Raw genomic sequence first — 21760 nt, 5'->3', positions numbered from 1 at the left:
CCTCCTCGCTGACTGAAGCAGTGGCAGGGCGTGTTGACGAGGTAGCGGGAGGCTGCTGAGGCCGCTGCATACCCTGTCCATATGGACGCAAAGTTAAGCTTCCCTGCGCTTAAGAGGGGTAGGCTGTAGGCCATGTACCTGGTTGAAGCCAGTCCCACCTTGACACATGTTCGCCGAATTCCAGGAATGGCGTCGGACGGGTGCCTCTTACAGGCGTGGCAGCAATTTTGTCGGGCTGCCTGCCACATGCCTACGACGTGTTGCTCGACCCTTTGGGTCCGGCCTTCTCCAGGACTCTGATCACAAGGCCTACCCTGCCCCTTGGGCCTGGTCCCGGTAGGTGTGACACCCTCGAGCTGGGTGTCGGTAGAGCTGCGTTTAGGTGCCCCCTCAGACGTATTGCCGGAATTAGGGCATCCGCCGGAAGATGGTAACCCCCGAATTCAAATGCTGCAGGAGTCAGGCATTCAGGTTCATCGATCCTTGGTCGTGGTGCAGAATTGTGCCGCCTTCCCTGGCAAGAAGATCCGTGACCACTGGTAGCTTGACTGGAGGGGACGCCAATATGGTGAGAAGGTCCAGGTACCAGATCTGCCTCGGCCACGCTGGTGCAACAAGGATCATCCTGCACGGCATCGTCGGAGTTGATTGATGACTAGACGAAGCAATGGCAACGGAGGGAACGCATACAGAAACAGGCCGCCCCAGGGGAATGAGAATGCGTCCCCTATGCTCCCCAGGTGAGGAAACCTGCTGGCGAACCTCCAGCACTTGGTGCTCATCGGCGTCGCAAACAGATCAACCTGGGAATAGCCCCATTTGCGGAAAAGGTAATTCACTACATCCAGTCGAAGCTCCCACCCGTGGCAAGAGCGCAACTCCCTGCTGAGAGAGTCGGAGATGGTGATCTTTACTCCTGGCAGGTGAAACTGAATGAGGAACATCGCCTGGGCGAAGGCCCAGTGCCATAAATCCTGCGCCTCCTTGGAGAGCACTGGGGATCTGGTGCCCCCCTCGCCACCCCCCCCACTTCCGGATGTAAAACACTGGTGATATTGTCCGTAAAAACCCTCACCACCTTGCCCTTGAGGGATGGCAGAAAGGACCGGAGGGCCCAAAACACCACCCGTAGTTCCAGGACGTGATATGTCATATCTCCTCCGGTAAACAAAGGACCCTGGCGTGAAGGCGGCCGGTGTGAGCTCCCCATCCTTCCAGGGAGGCGTCAGTCATGACCGTCTACTGGTACGTGGTGGGGGAGGGTGGAAATCCGTGCCTCCCGATAAGTTTGGGGCACACACCCCACCACTGTATTGCCTGATGGATCTCCTCGTCGAGCACGATCATGTCCTGGAAGCCTCCGGACACCTGGACCCAACGGGCGTCGACTAACTCCTGTAGCCGGCACATCCATAACCTGCAGATCTGAATGAGGTAAATACAGGACGACATGCCGAGAAGAGACTTGATGGCCCACACAGTGGCAATCTCCAGTGCCAGCAGCCTTTGTACCTTGCCCAAGATGGGCGCTAACCTTTCCTCCGATGGCACTGCCAGGCACAACACTGTTGAGCCAGGATCCCAGGAACAGAGCGTCCTGTGATGGAATCAAGAAGCACTTGGCATAATTCACCGACAACCCCAGATGCGTCAGTAGTCGGATGGTCCTTGCCATGTGGTACATGGCGATGTCCCTTGATCTGGCCTGGATGAGCCAGTCCAAGTAAGGGTAGACGTGGATCTCTTGCAGTCGTAGATGGGCCGCCACCGGAGCCAGGCACTTTGTGAAGTCTCTGGGTGCCGACTTCAGCCCCAAGGGAAGGGCCTTGAATTGGTAATGCTTCCCCTGAACGAAGAAGCATAGAAACTTGCGGTTTCCTTTGTGGATGGGGATGTGAAAGTATGCATCCTCCAGGTCCAACAACAACAGAAAGTCTCCCTCTTCCAGTTGTCCGAGCACGTGTTGAAGAGTGACCATCCTGAACTCCTGGGATTGGTGTCTAATCAAATGGTCGACAGACAAATGGTCGACACAATTTGGTCGAATTTTTTTTTTTTTTTAATATATATTTTTTTACGTTTTCGTTTAGGGAAAAAAAGGGGTTTTTAGCAACAAAAAAAAGGGGGTTGGGGGACCCACCCCCCCCAAAAAAAGTGATAAAACAAAAAAAATTAAATTCGATCATTTGACCTGTCGACCTTTTGGTGTCGACCTTTTGGTGTCGACCATTTAGATTCGACCAGTTGACCTACAACCCCTGGGATCTTATGTATTTTGTTCAGTCGTCCTAGGTCGAGGATGGGCCTCCAGATGCCTGTCTTCTTTCGTATGAGGAAGTACGTAGAGTATACTCAAGAGCCCTGGAGCCGCTTTGGAACCTGCTCTATCACCCCCTTTCGTAACATGGCCCGCACTTCCAGCAGCAGCTGAGGGATGTGGTTTTCCTGCGAGGCCACCAGTGGTATTTGCGGACACTTCAGTTCGAACTCTAAGGTGTGACCGTGAGCGTCTAGCAACCATCTGTCGGTGGAGATTGTCACCCATACGCTGACGAAGTTCGGCAGCCAGCCTGCCACCGGCGGCAAGAGGACAAACCCCCGCTGAAACCTTTGAACGACCTGAAGGACTTCCCTCCTGAAAAACAAAAGGACATCCGTCGTTGCTACAGGGTGCCAAGGGCACGTGCCATCTCTCTGTTGGCCTTGATGGCCTGAAGGAACTCATCCACTGTCTTGCCAAACAGGTTGTTCCTGTCAAAGGGCATGTCAAAAACCGTTGTCTGGACCTCCTGCCTAAAGATGGTGGCCTTGAGCCAGCCACGAGGAAGAAGACAGACTCCATTTCCCATTTGGCGGTACCCTGTGTCTGCAATGTCCAGGGCCACCGTAACAGAATGGTCCGACGTCACTTCGCCTTCTTGAAGTATCTCCAAAGCCTCCACCAGTTTGTCATAAGGGAGGAAATCCAGCAGTGGGGCCAAATTGAACCACGACTCCCGGGCGTACCTTGCTTCGACCGCGAGGGCATTGGCAGCCATCGAATCCAGCTTCTTCCCCTCGTTGTCCGGAGGGGTGGAGGAAGAAGGTTGCCGAGCCCGATTTCTTCCTGGTGGCCGCAGAGACCACAGAGTCCGGCGACGGCTGACACTTCGGTGCAGAGTCCGGCACCATGTATTTCGTTTCCAGCTGGTCTCTTAGCTGGGGCTGTAGAGGGGTTCTTAATCAACACTAGCCCCTCGTCCCAAACGTCGTCCAGCAGGGGGACCGAAAGGATGGTTTTCCTCTTCGCCTCCCGGCACTGATACTAGAAGCCTTCCTTCTCCCCCTGCATGAGCTGAAATAGCTCGGACGCTCGGGTGATCATCGCGTGAAAAGAACCCACCGCGTCCGGTGGAGAGGCTTTAGGTGTAGGCGGCACGAGGTCCCCCATTTCCCCGTCGTCATCCGTGCCCGTTGTCGCCGTGTCCGTATCAGTGTCCCTCGGGTAGAGGGGCAATCGAGAAGGTGGTGAAGGGTGGCATGGAGGCATATGGTGCCGCCTCTTCTTGGCTGGCGGTTCCCCTTGTGTCAACGAGGTGGCCAGAAGTGGTGCCACAGGTGGAGAGGGCGCTGGGTACGCCGGGATCCTCCTCTATATCGCAGACACCAGAGTTTGGAGGGTGGAGAGAATGTCCATTGAGATGTGCCTAGGCAGTATCTGGGGTGTAGGGACGGCTAGCACTGGGGCTTAGTCGTGCTGCAATCCCCATAGTCTCTGTGGACGGTATCCCCGTTGTCGCCCCCGTTGTGGGGCGACTCTCCGGTGTTAAGACTAGTCATCGCCCTCCTGGACGGAGATAAACTCATCTTCTGAAGAAATGTCTGTACCCTGCAGACCTTTGACCCCCCCCCCCCACCCTTCTTCAGGTTCAGATGCATCGGTCCAGGGCTGAGGTCCATCATCCTCTTTTCCGGCATCTTTTCTACAGGGATGCTTGTCGCCTCCCTCATGGGAGGAAGAGACACCCTGGTCGTCTCATGGCCACCCTGCGGGTTTGCCCCTGCGGCCTTCGAAAGTGACACCACCACCACCAACTCGAGGGAGGGCGACTTTCGCATGGTGCACCTGGGCATTCACAGAGAGGCTGGGCCCTTTGTCCAGCTTGGCCTTTTGCTTCCTGGCCGAGTCAGGCGCCTTGTAATGCTTGGCCTTCTCCTCCTGGGCCCTGTCAGACTCCTTGCCTCCTTTGGCCTTCTCCGTTGTGGGTGGGTCAGACACTGCACCTTGCCTGGCCTACTCCTTGGCCTTCTCTGGATTCTCTCTCAACTTCCCGGGAGTTGTTGAAGTCCTCTTGGACTACGATCGAGAGTGGTGGCTGTAGACCAATGCTAATGGAGAGTACGATCGCACCCTGACTGTCACGGGACCCACAGTAGCGGACTTGCGGTGCTTGGCCTTGTGTTTAGCCCCCACGGGTGGAGCGCCCTCTAAGCACTTAAAAGCCCGCTCTTGTTTCCAGGATCTGGGAGAGGCATGCCCCTGGGTGGCAAACAGTGTAGAGGCCTTGGACTGCAACCACGCTTACAAACGGTGTCGATCCCTCAACATGCGCTTCGAGAAGCCACAGCAAAACGCACAATCTTCCTCCTCATGCGTCGGGTGCAAGCAATACAGACACTGGGAATGCTTGTTGTCCATGTACACATTCCGCAAACTGCAGTTGGGGCAGTGCTTGAAGAGGGAAGCGCCGTCCTTCTCGCCCGACATGATCCACGCGGTGTAGGCCTGAAGAAACTTCTGGAAGCCTCCAAGAAGAACAAGCGTTAACAGCCCTTGAGGGGCGGTGAAATAAATCCGAAAACGGGTCCCCATTTGTCGGATGGATGACCGATGGAACACACAGGCTCGATTGACCGAAAACTAGAGTTTAACTCTCAAAAAGGGAAAAACACAGCAAAAGCTTGGAGAAAGCACAAGGACTCCCAACACTTGAATGTGCACTAAAAATCTGAAGATGGCTGCCCGGGGAGGGGCTTAGGTAGAGGGCAGTCATTGGCTGGGGCAGTATGGCCCAGAGCTAAGTGATTGGTTGTTAGGAGAAAGACAGTTAAGAAATGAATTTTTTTTTTTTTAAATCGAGAATATTCATGAGCATGTGAATCCATGCCAGACCCCATGCTGGAGAATATTAATTATCTACTTACATGGCATTGAAAAATAAGGAGATCAAAAGCAGCTTAGAAAGATGATCACTCTCTTAAATATATGTTCTTAAAATGCATAGAACTGGTGCAAATTTGTATCGAATATCTTGATTTAGTTTAGTGCCAAGGAAGTAAAGAAAAAAGGAATCCCACCGTGAATTGTCCTCCTGAGCGTTTACATCGCTGAATGTTCTCCCTCTGCTTTGAGCTGGGTGGTGGCTTGCACTCAAGCTTACTGTCGTCTGATGCTTCTCGGAACTGGATGCCAATAGAGAAAAATGAAATCACTTGCACCCATACTAACCAAGAGCATGTAAATAAAAAAATTTAAAAAGTACATCACTAAGTTTTGAATTTAAAACCAAACCTAGACCATTTTAAGTGAAGTTTAAACTGTGATGTGGAAATACATTTGAGCAGACTAGTGACAGGGAAAGAATGACAAGACACCTTCTGCTGCTTCTAAACAAACATCAAGATACTGAGCAAGAACTGGAGAGTTTTATGTTTTCTGGTCTGTTTCGCATGGCTGAGGGAACAAACTACTGACACCAGTATAAGCAAGAAGAGTTTTATTAACAAAATCAAAGCATAACATTGCATGCTGTTAGGGAGCTTGACAAAAGTTAATGTCTGGAACAGAACTTATGAAAGCTTATTTTGGGTGAACAGGGTTACACTTCTTGGATTTGGCCTGAACCACACATGGATTTGGTAGAATGGCGAGCAGCCAGTCTTGGTAGAAGGAGGGAGAAGTTGTAGAAATTGCAAGTGTGATGCTGGAAATGCATCGGAGGGACAGGGCCCCCCGTAACCTTGTCCTTTACTGCCTTTTTATCATGTGTTCTGTCCTGTTTTCCATTCAGGAATTAATGTGGGACTCCTGGCGGTGCAGCTCTCTCTTTTTTGGTTTGGTGTACAGACCCATGGGATACCCTTATGGCACCCATGGGTAGGGGTACAACCCTGTGCCCCTAGTGTCTGTTTTTGGGCACCTGTGTGTGACCAACAGAGCAGGGTATGGGCTGGTGGCAGCTCCGTGCTGAATTGACTGGTGCCCTGTGCGCCCTCCATTTTGGGATGCCCAGGAGCTGTCATTGGAATCGGTAGATTCCTGATAGAGACCAGATGGCACCCATGGCCTCTTGACTTTCATCGCCTGTTACCTTGATCTTCCCGAAGTCCCGGGAAGCCCCGACTCTGTCCCATCCCCCTGACTGGCTGTTGGGTGGAAGTTCCATATATGGTAGTGTGGGGAAGTGCCGACCAGACTGTCTGGAGCCTTCCCAACGACCGTATGTTGTGGGTACAACCTGTGGGTGGGACCTGGGAAAATGGAGTGTGTGACGAATCTACACCTCTTGTTGTGGATGTCTGGTATCTGGTGTTTGACACAATGACTGAGACAGCCCTGCCCGAAACTGTTATGAATACAGTGTGTGGTGTTGAATGGCGGGGTACTTGTCCGAATCCACATTCTATGTTGTGAGTGTCTGGATGGAGAATGGCCTGAATGCACTGTGCGCCGGATTGGCCGACTGACTGCTGAATGCCCCACGTAGTGATTGGACGCTTGAGTGTGACCCAGCAGAATGAATGGGAGAACAGTATATCTGGGGACCTCTCGCTACTAGGAATCGTGTTCAGAAGTATTCAGAAGCTGAAGTCCAAACCACGAAGAGTAAATGGAGTGAAACTGAAGCTGACCTTGAAGCCCTGCCATCCAGTTTTTAATGGCAGCGAGACAGGAGGAAAGATTAAGATGAAGGTCAGGAGTGAAGGGGGAGAAGGAAAGGAAGAGCTGGTTGTCCTCAGAATAAAAGTGGTGAGAAATACAGAAGGAGGAGATGATAGGGGCGAGAAGGGAGGTGTAAAGAGAGAAACGGAAGGGGCCGAGAACAGAGCCTTGGGGAACTCTGTAGTACAGAGGGAGAGTGGAAGAGGTACAACCACTCCAGGAGACAGCAAAATAACAGTTGGAGAGGTAAGAGGAGAGCCAGTTGAGAACAGACCCTTTGAAACCACAGGAAGAAAGAGTATTGAGAAGAAGGGGGTGATCGACGGTATCAAAGGCTGTAGAGAGGTCTAGGAGGATGAGGACTGAGGATTGCTTAGAGTAGCGAGCAGTGAGGAGGGAGTTGAGGACATAAGTGCGAGCAGTTTATGTGGAGTGTTTAGGCCGGAATCCAGATTGAGAGGGTGGGAGGAGAGAAAGGTTGGTGACAAAAGCAGAGAGTTGATTGTAGGCTAAGCGTTTAAGTAGTTTGGAGAGGTATGGAAGAAGCGAGATTGGACAAAAGTTGGATGCAAGAGGGGGATTAGCTGATGGTTTCTTCTAGATAGGAATGATAGTAACGTGTTTGAAGATAGAAGGAAAGGTAGCAGAGGAGAGACAGAACCCGTGATTCCTGCCTTAAAGGGAAGGCACTCAATAACGGCCGTCGATTCCCTGATGAGGAACGCTACAACACAAGGTACTTTGGGGTTGTGGAACTATTGGAAAGCCTCTTGAGAACAATTTATGGACTGGGCTTGTGATAAATCTTTATTCAACAGGTTGCCCAGGTGGGGGGGGGGGGGATCTCCACACAGAACTGTGATCAGTGGTAGGGGCCAGTATTCTGGCAATTGTTCTAACCAACTGCTTTCCTCTTATATCCGTTGTTGGTTTCCTTTACAAACTGATTTTTGACATTTAACCGTACAGTTAATGCACTTTAAAGAGACCCAATAGTAATTGTGGTACCACATAGAACTGTATATTTGCCATTATAGATAACCGAGTACAAAGTGAGTTATCGTGATATTGTACATAACCTTGAATAATAATTATATAAAGACTGTTTTAACTAATACAGTGTGCAGGCCTTCATTTGTGGGTGCCTGTGGACTACACTGTACTTAAGAACCAGCCCGCATCACCTCCTGATGAGCTAGGCCTCGATTGCTCGTCCATTGCTACCGTAATAGAGAATGTTGGCTGGGGTCCTCTGTGCCTCTCCTCTAGCATATGGAGAGCAGAAGTACAGACACCCCCCTCCAGTCTTTACAGCATGCACTCTACAGTAAGAGGTAAGTTCTCTTAGACTTTTTACAGTACCTTAGAAATTAAGAAAAAATGCAGCCGATGACTTCTGTTCCTGTGCAGCTCTGCAGATCTCACTATTCCTGGGCCTCAGTCATGGGGACAAGAGGGAGGATGTCGGGGGACTCCTGCAATGCATTGGACAGTCAAAACTTGCGGTATCACTACATATTATCACCACCAAAAATATCACCGCATATATAGTCGTCTGAAATGGCCATAGGCGATATTTTTGGGGGGATATTTTTGGGAGCTAGGTTGCAGGGGGGTCCCCCACAGGTTGCATGCCCCAAAATCACTGCAAAAATATGGCAATATTTTTGTATGCCGATATTTTTGCTGGGATATTAACACATGGAACCAAACTCGTAAACGGCAAACTTCACTTTCAGTGGCTCTTCAGTGTTTCAGCTCCTCGAGTCTACCGCAAATAGCAACACAACGGTTCCTGGCTGTTGAGATGGCCTTTCCTTGCTTCTGAGGTCCCACACTCTGTTGAAGGGGCTCATGCTCGGTCAGTCCTGCTTCGTGGGAATCCAGAGGATCTTCTAAAAGCTTTAGGCCAGCTTAAAAGCAACGCACACAATCTGGTGTTCCTCTCCCTGGCTATACGGTTTCCAGCAGCAACTCTATGGAAATTCAACTAGCTGCGAGATGGATGTCCAGGCGGCTTACTTTGGAGTTGATTGGTCCCACCAACTCAATGGGAGTAGTCGTTCTTGCAGGGGCTTTTCTATTGATGCGAACTTGGCTTTTCAACACTGCAGCAGGGCTTCACCAGGGAAACCAACGTTCCAGGAGTTGCAGCAGCCGTCCTCTTCAAGTTCTTCTGGCGTCCGAGTGTCTGGGGTGGGCAGGAAGTGAGGGAGGTGCCCGAAACTCCCTTTGCTTAGTCTCCTAGGACACCCGAATGCACTCTGGCGTGATTGGCTGGCTGACTATCCGGCTTCTTCCTTTGAGTTGGTAGGACCAATAAACTCGTAAGCCACCTGGATACCATTATCGGAGCTAGTTAGGATTAACCAGGGAGAAGGACACCAGCTTGTGTACTTGAAGACAACTACCGGAATCGAAGAATTGCCAGTTTGCCAGCTTTGTGACCAGTCCCCGTGCAGTGCAGGAGTCCCCGACGTCCTCCCTCTTGTCCCCACGACTGAGGCTCAAGAACAGCGAGATCTGCAGGAACTGCCAAGAACAGAAGTATTCAGCTGCATCTTTTTCTTCAATATAAGTGACTGAAAACCCAACCGAAAGAACTTACCTCTCATAGCGAAGGTTTGTGGAACTTTGCCAACTTGCGGGCCTAGTCAGCTTGTGACCCGCCATAAAAAACTTTCTTCTGTGAACTACTGCTAAGAACCGTGGCAAAGACTTTTCCGTTTTAATACCAGAACCGTTTTTAACCTATACAAGAGTCTAGACCATTGACTTTGGCCTACCTATTGCATTGAATCAACTCCTCTGGTGAACTCAAACTATTTGCACTGTTTTAAAGTAACAGTAATATTCGTTTTATTATGCCTTTTTGCTCCTCCTTCAAACTCTCTGAATTCCATTTTGCTCCCCCTTCAAAGTAGCTTAAATGTTTCAGAACCGGTTAGAGTAAAGTATTGTAGTATTGGTTGCCTCTTAGTGAATGTTTTCTAAATGACTGTAATTAATAAATTAGGAACAAGTTACTTAACTGTTGTCCAGCATGTGTCTGGCATGGATTCACATGCTCATGTATATTCCTCGTCGTCAGGTTGGGAATCCTTGGTAAAGAAAAAATCAGTTTCGTTTCTGAACTGTCTTTCTTCTAACAACCAATCACTGGTCTCTGGGTCATACTGCTCCCGGCCAATGACTGCCCCCTACCCAAGCCCCTCCTCTGGCAGCCATCTTCAGATTTGGTAGCACGTAAAGTGGCAGTAGGACCAAGAAAAGAGCCGCAGAGGGGTAGGCGGGAGGGTTTGCATGCGAATCCATGCCAGTCCCATCCTGGAGAGCAACAGTTACAGGTAAGTAACTTGTTCCTTCTCCAGCTTGGGGTCTGGCATGGATTCACATGCTCATGAATGACATGCATTACTTACCGTAAAAGCATTTCTGATGATTGTATCTGCTTAGATTCACATGCTGTGCATATGGTCCGACATCCAGTGGTAACCGCGGAGTATTGCATCTTGTCTTTCGGGGGACCAAACGGGGACGTTGGCATAGGCGTGTCTGAAACACTATCCCTATTGTGACGTGTGTAGTACCCAAAATCCCTCACGCGCCCAGTGTCCCTCCGATTGTATTTTTTCTGCTAGAGGGAGCCCAAGGCTATAGTGAGTGAGTACATGAAGAGAGAAAGTAGTAAGAAGTCTATGTTCCATCCACCCCGAGCGGGGAGGCAGGGAGGGCGCATGTGAATCTAAGCAGATACAATCATCAGAAATGCTCTTACGGTAAGTAATGCATGTCTTCTGATGCTTGTTAATCTGCTTAGAATCACATGCTGTGCATAGACTAGCGAGCAGTACCCGGAGTTGGAGGTGGGTTGTGAGAAGGAACAGTAGAAAAAAGATGTCTTAGTACAGCTTGTCCCACCTGAGAATCAGACATAGAATGAGTGTCTAGGCAATAGTGTTTTGTAAAGGTGTGTACAGAACTCCAGGTTGCCCCTTTGCAAATGGACTCTAGGGGAACATTTGCAATGAATGCTATGGATGCCCCAGTGCCTCGAGTAGAATGTGCTCTAGGCTTGAAGGGCAGTTCTCTCTTTGCAAGAGTGTAACATAGTGTGATGCATTTGACAATCCACCTTGATATTGCTGATTTAGAGACAGGGTCCCCTTCTCTACCAGCTGCCACTGAAACAAAAAATTGTTTAGTTTTCCTCAGTGGTTTAGTTCTATCCATGTAGAACATGACTGCCCTGCGCACATCTAGTGTATGAAGGCTTCTTTCGGCCAGGTTAGTAGGTCTCTGGAAGAACGTGGGTAGTTCGATTGACTGGTTCACACGGAACTTTGAAATAAATTTCGGCGCAAATCTGGGATGAGTGCGCAGAACTACTTTATCTTTGTGGACTGTAACTAAGGGGTCCAAGACCGAGAGGGCCTGTAGTTCGCTAACTCTTCTGATAGAAATGATAGCTACTAGAAAGGCTGTCTTGTAAGTCAGGTCTTTCAGACTAGCTTTATGCATAGGCTCAAAAGGGGTCCCATGAGCCTAGTTAAAACCACGTTTAGATCCCACCCAGGAGCTGGGCGAGTGATGGGGGATATTCTTTTAACCCCTTCAATAATGGCTTTAATCACAGGTAGTTTCCACCACGACACCTTTTGCTGTGACGTGGTGTAGGCTGACAACGCCGCTAGGTGAACCTTTAAGGAATTGAAGGCTAACCCAGAGTCCAATAGATTGGTTAGATATAATACAATGTGTGATGGCGAGCAATCGGTGGGATTGACGCCCTTGGAACTGCACCGAATGACAAAACGTTTCCATTTGCTGGCATAGCAATAACGTGCGTTAGGCTTTCTTGCCTCCCTCAGTATGTCCATGCATCTTTGAGGGAGTTCCAGATGTCCAAACTCTATGACTTCATGAGCCAGGCTGCTAAGTTCAGAGCTTGTGGGCATGGGTGCAGAGTCTCCCCCCTGTCCTGAGACAACATGTTGTACGGGCAGGGCAGCTTGACTGGTGGGGAGAGGGACAATTCCATCAGGTGCGCGAACCAGGGTTGGCGGGCCCACATGGGAGCCACCAGAATCATGGTGAATTCCTGGTGCATCTTGTGCACTATCTTGTTCCGAAGGGGAGTCGGGGGGGGGGGTTTCGGGGCATGGAGGGAGCGTAAACATATTTCCCAGACCAAGTTATCCAGAGACCGTTCCCCTTGGATCGGTTCCGGGGGTACCTGGAGGCGTAATCTAGGCATTGGGCGTTCTGAGTAGCGAATAGGTCGATCTCTGGAAACCCCCATTCTGCTCAGACGTTGAATACAATGTCTTCGTGCAGACGACATTCGTATTCTTCTGGCAGAGGAAAATCCCTGCTGAGTACGTCTGCCAGAAGATTGAGTTCCCCTGGAACATGTTGGGATATCAGGAGCATCTTGTGTTTGAGAGCCCATATCCAGATGTTTGGGACAGCTTGGATAGCCCTGGAGAGTGAGTGCCCCCCTGCTTGTTCAGATAATACATTGCTGTTGTGCTGTTGGTAAGGACCAGCACTGTCTTCCCTTGCAGTTGCTCCTGAAAGGCTTTCAATGTTTTGAACACTGCTAGTAGCTCCAGTAGGTTTATATGGTTGCACGCTACCTGAGGGGACCACACTCCGTGCGTTGTCTGTTGAAGCAGGTGAGCCACCCACCCTGTGAGAGATGCGTCTGTCGTGAGAGTGGCTTCCACTGCAGGGGTGGTGAAGGTTTTACCCTTCAAGAGGTTCTCACTCGACCACCACTGCAGAGAGAGAACGAGGGCTGGCGAGACAACTACCAGATCTTCCCATTGTCCCCGCTGGCCTGACACCACTGGCTGTTGAGCCACTCTTGCATGAGACGCATGCGCAGCCGCGCGTGGGGGACCAAGTATATGCATGACGCCATCATCCCTAGCAAACGCATAGCTTTGCGTACCGTCACCTCCCGACTGGCTACATACTGAGGAACTTGAAAGAGCATGTTCTGAACCCTCTCGCTGGAAGGGAAGACTAGACCGTCTTCCATGCGAATTAGGGCCCCCAGGAACTGTTTTACTTGGCTTGGAACTAAGCTGGATTTCTTTTCGTTGATAGAAAATCCCAGTCTGAACAGTAGGTCTACTGTCTTTTGGGTGTTCGAAAAACAAACGTCGAAAGAGTCCCCCGTGATGAGCCAATCGTCGAGGTAAGGGTAAACTGGAACTGAAAGTCTGCGCAGGTGTGCTGCTGCCAGGACCTTGGTAAACACCCGTGGCGCAGAGGCTATGCCTGGACTGGTAGTGTTTGTTCTGAATCACGAACCTTAGGAATTTTCTGTGCGCTGGCAGCATTGAAATATGAAAGTATGCATCTTTCATATCCAATGTTGTCATGAAGTCCCCTTGTTTTAGCAATGGGATCACCTCTTGAAGTGTTACCATGCAAAACTTCTGGGGCTTTATGAACTTGTTCACCGGGCGCATGTCTAGAACAGGACGCATGGTGAGATCCTTTTTGGGTACAAGGAAGTATATTGAATAAATACCCTTGTTTACCTGAAGAATCGGGACGGATTCTATGGCGTCCTTTCCCAGCAGTGCTTCCACCTCTTGGATCAGGATCTCCAGATGGTCTGGTGAAAGGCGCCGTGAGCGCGGCGGTCTGAACTGTGGGGGTCGGGCGAATTCCACACAATAACCGTGGGCGACCGTCTTTAATACCCACTCGTCTGAAGTTATCCCCTCCCATGCCTTGAGGAAAGATGTTAATCGCCCCCCAACCGGGGAGACATGGGAGGGGACCTGAACTTGGTGGTCATTTCTGACCCGAGGTTGACGCACCTCTGGAATTGGAGCCTCTGCCTCTATTCTTTCTGTGCTTTTGACCCCTCTGGGGGTAGTAAGTGGGGCTTGCAGCCGGTTGACTTGCGTTGAAGTTGCCCGTGCCAAAATTATTTTGAGCGGTGCAGGCTTGTCCTCGAAAGGACCGCCGAGAATTGCTGCCCCTCTGTGAAGAGGGTTTTTGGGAAATCTGGTGCAGCGACTTAATAGTCTCATGCTCCTTCTTGGCTGTCTCCAACGCATCGTCTACCGCCTTTCCGAAGAGGTTGGCCTCTTCAATGGGTTTATTGGTGAAGGATGCCTGAGTCTCAGGCCTGAAACCCGACGTGCGCAGCCACGCGCGTCTCTTTAGGCGAGTACCCTGTGCGAGAGACCTGCCTGCTGTCTCTGCGGAGTCCAGGGTATTCTTTACAACATTTTGATTGGCAAGTTTGCCCTCGGAGACAATGGCGAGAAGCTTGGCTCTGGTTGGTTCCGGAACCTCCTGGAGGCCTTCCTGGAGTAGGTTCAATTGGGCGTCGATGTAACTTGGCAATAACGTCGTGTTATTGGCAATCCGGACGGTATAAGCAGCCGCCGATGTGACCCGTTTGCCTAAGGCATACAACCTTTTGGACTCCTTGTCCGGGGGTGACTCTCCCGTGGCAAGGGGAACCCCTGCTCTCTTGCGAGTGATGGTCACCACCAGCGAGTCCGGAATTGCGTGTCCTTTGATATAAAGCGGGTCGATGGGGGAGGGCCGGAAGAGTTTTTCGACCCTTGGATTCACAGCCCTAGTCTGAGCGGGTGTGAGTAAAGAAGGGGCCAGCCGTCTCTTTACAGAGCTCAAGAGGGGAATAGACTTGCTAGCCGGAGGCTTGTCATTAATCATGTTTTCCGCAAAATCCTGTTCAGGCAATGCCTTAAGCATGGCAATTTTAAAGAATTCCGCTGCTTTTTTCAACGTGTTGTTGAAAGCCATTTGATCATCCACCGGGGGAGAGCCGAGGCAAACTATATCAGAATTGCAATCGTCCTGCTGGGGGTCCTCCCAGTTGTCCGTTGCGCCTTGGTCTTCCCTATAATTGTCCAGAAAAGAAGTCTCCTCTTCTTCTGTATAGATGTCTCTATACGTGTCCTTCTGGACATCTTGATAATAAACATTGTGTTGAACATCTAGGTGTTGGGCAACTCGTGTGTGAGGGTTAGGGTCTACCAGAGCTTTTTTCGGCGGACGTTGATCAGAAGCTCTGAAAACCTGCTCCAGCTGATCCATATATCCCTCAAATTGTTCCGTAGTCCACTTGGATGACCCAAATGGACCCAGCTGAAAAGGAACAGGGTCCTCTGCCCTAAGGCGTTCCGAGGATCTCCTCAGGGTGCTTGAGAGAGGTACCTGGCTCTCTTCGTAACAGTCCTCAGGATCGTCTTCCAAAACTGTGGAAAACCTTTCGGCGGAATGGCCCATAACTGTGGGCAAAATCGGTACCAGGCCCACCGCCGTAGCAATCCTATTGATACTCTTACTGATGGTTACGGAATCTTCAGGGGACAAAGCCTCCGATGATGGTTTCTCGGGTAGAGGCCTACACGTAGTTTTCGGGCCTGCACGGGCCTTGGAAACTTTGAAACTCGTCGAAGTTTCTTGTTCAGAAACTTCGGCATATGTAGTTTGGGGAGTAGCGCCTTTGTTATGTTTATTAAGCCCAATCATGCGCTGCTGCGGATGCGGGGAAGGCTTTGGATCAAATCGATCCAATGTCGCTTGCGCCTTCTTCGACGAGGTGGTCGAGGAGGGCGCTTGGGTTGTGTGTTTTGTGCAGTGCGATTGTACGCCCCTGTCACCGGGTGTGGTCCCTGTAGCAAGACCAGAGTCGAGCCTGGAAGGGTCGGGGACGGGCGTGGCGGCTCTAGAATCGTCCGCCTCAAGGTCTACAACGTCCGCGTTGGACGTTTGGTCATCCGATGTACACCCATCACTTTCGGCTGGTGTCGCGGCAGGGGAGGGAGGCTCCACGCTTGACATACCATACGCGCTCCACCGCTTCAACCAGCGCTCCTTAAGGGATTAAATTTAGGAGTTTAACGCCGAACACCGCTTTAGTGCTCTAGGGGGAGACAAGCGTACACTAAGTGTGCTCGTCTTTCCACAGATTTGACCCTTCACCGAGGGCAGAATCTAAATGGAGTCCTTTCCATAGCAGAAGGGAAGGGTGACCAGACCAAAAAGGAAAGAAGTGGAAAAGAGGAAAGACATAGCAGTATGTCAAACCCTGAGCCCACTCTCCCTACTGTGAAGGCCGGCCAGAAGGACCGACCACGTGGAGGTCCGAACGCCGGATCTTCGGTGTCGGAATCCACAGCCGTAGACGGTACCCCCGTAGTCTTCGTCAAAGGTGTTCTTGATAGGCGAAATTACTTAACAGGGAGTAAACTGACAATTCCGTAAGAAGAGCTCCGCTATAGGGCGACCAGTTATCTGGGCAGAAAAAAACAATCTGAGGGACCTGGGAGGGTGAGGGATTTTGGGTACTACACACGTCACGATAGGGATAGTGTTTCAGACACGCCTATGCCGATGTCCCCTTTTGGTCCCCCGAAAGACAAGATACAATACTCTGCGGTTACCACTGGATATCGGACCATATGCACAGCATGTGATTCTAAAAAGATTAACAAGCATCAGAAACAAGAATACATAGTAGTACACACATGCACAACCACCGGAGGTGGCAAGGCTCAACATTAAGCATATCAACAACTCAACATTAAGCATCTCTTACCTCCTCACCAGGCTCACCTTCGGGCGAACAGGTTGCGCAACACTGCCTGGCCGACCCTGGACTCCTCCCTGGAATCCCGGTTGACGCAGGAGAATCTCGCGAAGGTGTGCGTCGACCTCCACGTAGCAGCCCTGCAGATGTCCAGCAGGGGTACACAAAACAAGAATGCCGTGGCAGCAGCGATCGCTCTGGTCGAATGGGCTCTCAGACGGCCGGGCAATGGTCGGTTTGGCAACCGGTGACAGTGCATGATGCAGCCGGAGAGCCATCTGGAAATGAAAGCCTTTGAGAGGGCCTGCCCTTGGTTCACAGGTCCAAAGTTCATAAACAGTTGTGTCTTCCGAAGGCTCTTCCTGCGGTCCACGTAGAACTTCAGCACTCTAGCTACATCCAGCGAGTGCAAAGTCCTCTCAGCCGGCGACGAAGGCGACGGGAAGAAAACAGGTAACACTAAGGGCTCGTTGAGATGGAAGTCCAACGGCACCTTGGGCATGAAGGAGGGGTGCGTCCTCAGCACCACCCTCGTCTCGTGGAAAGTCAGGTATGGAGGTTTACAGGAGAGGGCCTGGATCTCTCCCACTCGTCGTGCGGTGGTGATGGCCACAAGAAACGCAGTCTTCCACGTTAGGCACTTAAACAGTGCCGAATGCAGAGGCTCGAATAGCGGCCTCATGAGCCTGCTCAGCACCACATTGACCTCCCACGCCGGGGTTGGAGCCTTCACCGGCGGGAATGATCGGAAAAGTCCTTTCATAAACTCCTTCACCAGGCGATGGGACCACAGAGATGATCGCCCCTGAGTTCTGGTGTAGCGGGAAATCGCTGCTAGATGTATCTCGATGGAGGCGTGCGCAAGCCCCGCTTTGGCCAACAACAGTAGGTACGGCGGCACCTGGGGGGCTGTAATCCGCAGAGGGTTAATCTTCTGTGCACAGCACCAGACAGAGAACCTCTTCCACTTATGTCTATAGCACTTGAGAGTCGAGGACGCCCTGGCCTTTGCAAGCACCTCCCTGCAGTCCGCCGGGATATCGTACCCTCCGAACTCTAGTGCTGCACGAGCCAGGCCTGCAAGTTCAGCGACCCCGGGTCGTGGTGGAGGATGGCGCCTCCTTCTCTGGCGAGGAGATACGTGTCCGTCAGCAGATTGACAGGGGGCGGGGGGGACGCTGACATATCCAGAAGGTCCGGGAACCAGATCTGCCTCACCAATGCCGGTGCGAGGAGGATCCGGCACTGGGACAGTCTGAGTTGATTGATGAGTCGCAGCAGCAATGGCAGCGGTGGGAATGCATACAGGAACAGGTCGTCCCAGGGGAACGAGAAGGCATCGCCCATGCTCCCCAGCTGGGGAAACCTGCTGGCGAACCTCCGGCACTTGATGTTTGTCGACGTCGCGAATAGGTCGATCTGCGGATTGCCCGATCGTTGGAATAGCAGAACCATTTGATCCTGCCGCAGTTCCCACTCGAGGCATGAGCACAGCTCCCTGCTGAGTGAGTCTGCGATTTTCTTTTTTCCGGCCAGGTGGAAGGGTACTAGAAACATCTCTTGGGCGACGGCCCAGTGCCACAGATCCTGGCCTCCTTGGATATGGCTGGGGATCTGGTGCCTCCCCGCTTCTGGATGTAGAACATTGTGGTGGTGTCATCAGTGAAGATCCTCACCACCTTGCCCTTGTGGGACAGAAGGAACGACCTGAGGGCCCAGAACACGACTCGGAGCTCCAGGACGTGGATGTGGAGTGACCTTTTCCTCCGGGAGCCAAAGGCCTCTTGCATGGAGATCTCTGGTGTGCGCTCCCCATCCCTCCAGGGAGGAATCCGCCGTCAACGAAACAAACTGATTTTTTCTTTATCTAGGATTCCCAGCCTGACGACGGGGAATATTCACGAGCATGCAGCCTTGTTTTTTCACCATTTCAGTGTTTCTTGTCCTTCCTTCTTCATCCCCCTCCCTGCCCCCCCCCCCCGACATCCAGGGCGGGAAATTCCTTTGTGTGATTTGTATCTTCAGCGGGAGTCCCCTGGACTCCCCACCCAGGCTCCATCAAGTGTGTCTGTGAAGGCAGGAAGCGAGGGAGGAGTCCAAAACTCCACAGCCCTTTGTCTTCCTCCTTGCCTAAATGGGGAAAAATCCCAGTGGGGGCTGGCTTTCCTGATTGGACAACCATACCGCCCCTTGTTGTAAAATGCAGGGAGAGAATGCAGAAGTTGTGCTATAGTTCCTGTTAAATACTCCAAACCTGGAAGCTGAAGACAAGTCCACCACTGGAACCAAAGCCGAAGAGAATGATGAAGGAAAAGTGGCCAGGATGATTTCCAGGGACCAGAGAGCCTGCTGTGTAACCTGAGCCTGCTGTAGCCCTTCCATCCAATCGACCTGGGGAATGCAGAAATGATTAACCAGAGCCTGGTGAGACCCACTAGACACAAGAAGACCTGCATTTTGAGCCATTCCACGACGTGCTGCGACCTTGCGTGGCTGTAATACCCCAATACACTGTGACCTTATGCCATTGTGCGGTTCATTACTCCAAATATCGCTGAAAATTTGTGAGCATCCTGCTGGATCTCCAGAGACACGAATGAAGTCCGAAAAGTCCCCTCACCAGAGTGCTGGACCTTTGTAACAACGAGAATCCAACCAGCGATATTTGGTCTTCTTCTGTGCTCCTGAAAAAGGTGCCAAATCCACAGAGCCGCAACCAGCGGCAAGCAAAACCTTGCCTAGAGCCTTCCCTGTTCATCCCTGCTACAAAGTCCCTTCCAAGGTCCTGTTTTCAGTCGCCACGACAAGGAAACCACCAACCGGGTTTTTTGGATGCAGATCCTGAAGTCCTCCTGCTGCAAAATCTTCTGTGCTGAGGTAATGTGCTGGCTTGGGTATTTACTTACCTCAAGTCTCTTGCGATTCCGGTGTAGTTTTGGGGTGTTTTTTGTGATTGGGAGCCCTTTCATCCAGTTCATGCAGGAATCCACCTGGGGTGTCTTCTGTAAAGCCCCTGGACCCTCAACTAACTATAGTAAAATACTCGCCTGTTTCGACATTCTTCCTTAGGAACTCTGAATTTTGCTACTTAAGAACCTATCCTGACACTATCTGCTCGGGACACTACACCCTAGTGACCTCCCCTCCCCCTTCTGCCACTGAGAACACTCATGCTCCAAGAAGAAGGAAAACACTTTAAGGATTGGGCCTTTTGCCTAGAAAAGAGAAGAAGTGTTTAAAAGTTACTTACTTGTAAAAGAAGTTGGTTCGTAACTAACTCTGAAAGTTAACAGTTACAAAAGTACTTACTTACCTTCAATGTGTGTTGCACTATTCTCAAAAGTATATGTAACTTCTTTCTTTCCTTAGAAACTTTTTTGCCATTCTAACAGAAAGTAGATGTAAGGATTTATTACTCACCTGTGATTTAGTTGTGCCTCTTCCCAAAAGTAATGCTGTTGGTTTCAATTTACTATTCCTGTTAGGATAATTGTAGGAGTGTTCCCCAACTGGGTCTTGCTTCCCACAATTTACTGTTAACCTGTCCAGAATAAGTCTGCATTAGGTTTTACCCACCTACAGTAAGTGAGTAATAGATTAAGTGCAGCTTTGGGTTTTGCTTTCCATGGTCTGTTTTAGACAGACACAAAAAGAGTCTTAGGTTTATACCTGCTCCAAGTTGCGGATAACTCTTTGAAAAAGTATATGGGTTTTACTTACCTTGAGTTAGCTGTGTGCCATCCAAAAATAAATCACAAGAGTTACTGCTCATCTCAATCTGTGTTTCTTTCACTGAACTCAAAAGCACCTGTAATTGCATATTGCATCCTTATGTTTTACTCACCTAGTATAACTGTGTTATCACAAAAGTAGTTAGAGGTTTTTTTTAAACGGTACCTAAAATAAGTGTTCCACTATTCACAAAACGTAAATTGTCCAGTTGACCGATTATGTGATTTATTACTAAGCGTCACGGTACAACTGGTAGGGTCTACTACCCTTGAATTACTGAATTAAACTGAAAGTAACCACTGGTTTTTACCCCAAGAATAGGTGTGACCTATACTGAATGTGTATGAAAAGGATTGACTTCCCCAGAACTACGTTTAGGTGTTCCAAATAAGGTTATATGCTTTGGTCAGTGTACCTTCAAGCATAGTGTGTTTTTATGATTGTGGATATATATATAATGTCATAGTACTTCTTTCCACCCAAGATTTATCTGGGCCTACTTGTATTTAAATAAACCATTTATTTTAACAATAAATCGTGTTTCTGTTTCTTTGGACTATTTGTATTACAATTTCATTTGTACTGATTCAACAGCCCTTTCTACTTCCTAAAATAAGCCTGATGACTGATGACTGTCTGCGCTACCAACAAACTCAGGTGGTACAGCATTATACTAAGGGTGGAGTCTTGTACTGCTTCAGTTGAATGGTTTTATTAAGCCTTTAGTTGGACTTCAGATAAACTGTCTTAACGGTTCTCAAACAAACATCTGGTGTAATTTTACTTGTGAAAAGTCCTACCTAAATTAATGTATGTAATGGAGATAATGCCCATATGAGTGATTGAGAAAGTGTAAGGGCTTGAGACGTTGATCTGGAAGAAAGCGTTAAATCTCCCGAATTGTGTTCCGATTGCGTTTATACAATATGAGCTGGGGCCGATTCACGCATGGCTAGATTATGTTGAAAGGTAATTTGTTTAATGTGTTGATGTATGAGGATATGCATACATTACTCGACAAAGATTCTGTTCCAAGATCTACTTGTTTAAGTAATCATAATCTTTTTTTTTTTAAATCTTTATTTTGTTCCGACAGGCATAACAGTTATACAGGCTTTAGAAATGAATGTCACAGTTGTATAGGCATGGTACCAGTTTTCCTCTTATACACATCCATATAAGACCATAAATTTACCATCTGGGTATAGATCACCTATTTTCATTTCTTTACCTGGGTCCCATTTGTGCTGCAAGGCAGTGTCGAATGTGGGTTCCAAATCGGGATAGTGCCATAAGGGGGTAAACGGCCAATATGGGTTTGTGCAACCCACCCCTGCGAAGAGTGAGGCCCAGGCCCGTACTGTTGCGTTCACAGGGTCTACCTCTCCGATATTCACTTTACTTTTTACAAATGGCATCGCTTGGATATTAGCTGGGGCTGCTGCAAATTTCTCTGCTACTACATGAGCATGTTTTTCTGCGGTGTCCCCTCAATATTTCACAAAGCGTGCTTG

At 49.9% G+C, this 21760-nt stretch overlaps 1 protein-coding gene across 7 annotated transcripts in view; it reads right to left on the bottom strand.

The window, feature by feature from the left end:
- The window catches only part of RANBP3 (RAN binding protein 3), a 1483781-nt gene that overhangs the window by 668105 nt on the left and 793916 nt on the right, over positions 1-21760 (bottom strand). For all 7 annotated transcript variants that reach the window (XR_011303967.1, XM_069649581.1, XM_069649583.1 and 4 more), the window contains one exon: positions 5338-5442. Coding sequence is in view for 6 of the 7 variants with exons in the window: in XM_069649581.1 (XP_069505682.1) it covers positions 5338-5442 (105 nt within the window). In the remaining variant the exon portion in view is untranslated. The remainder of the gene's footprint in view (positions 1-5337; positions 5443-21760) is intronic.

Source organism: Ambystoma mexicanum, chromosome 1p, assembly GCF_040938575.1.
Source record: "Ambystoma mexicanum isolate Mex_15411 chromosome 1p, UKY_AmexF1_1, whole genome shotgun sequence".
Classification (NCBI taxonomy): Eukaryota; Metazoa; Chordata; class Amphibia; order Caudata; family Ambystomatidae; genus Ambystoma; species Ambystoma mexicanum.
The sequence above is the reverse complement of the archived record's forward strand: the minus strand, read 5'-3'. Positions and strand labels throughout refer to the sequence as shown.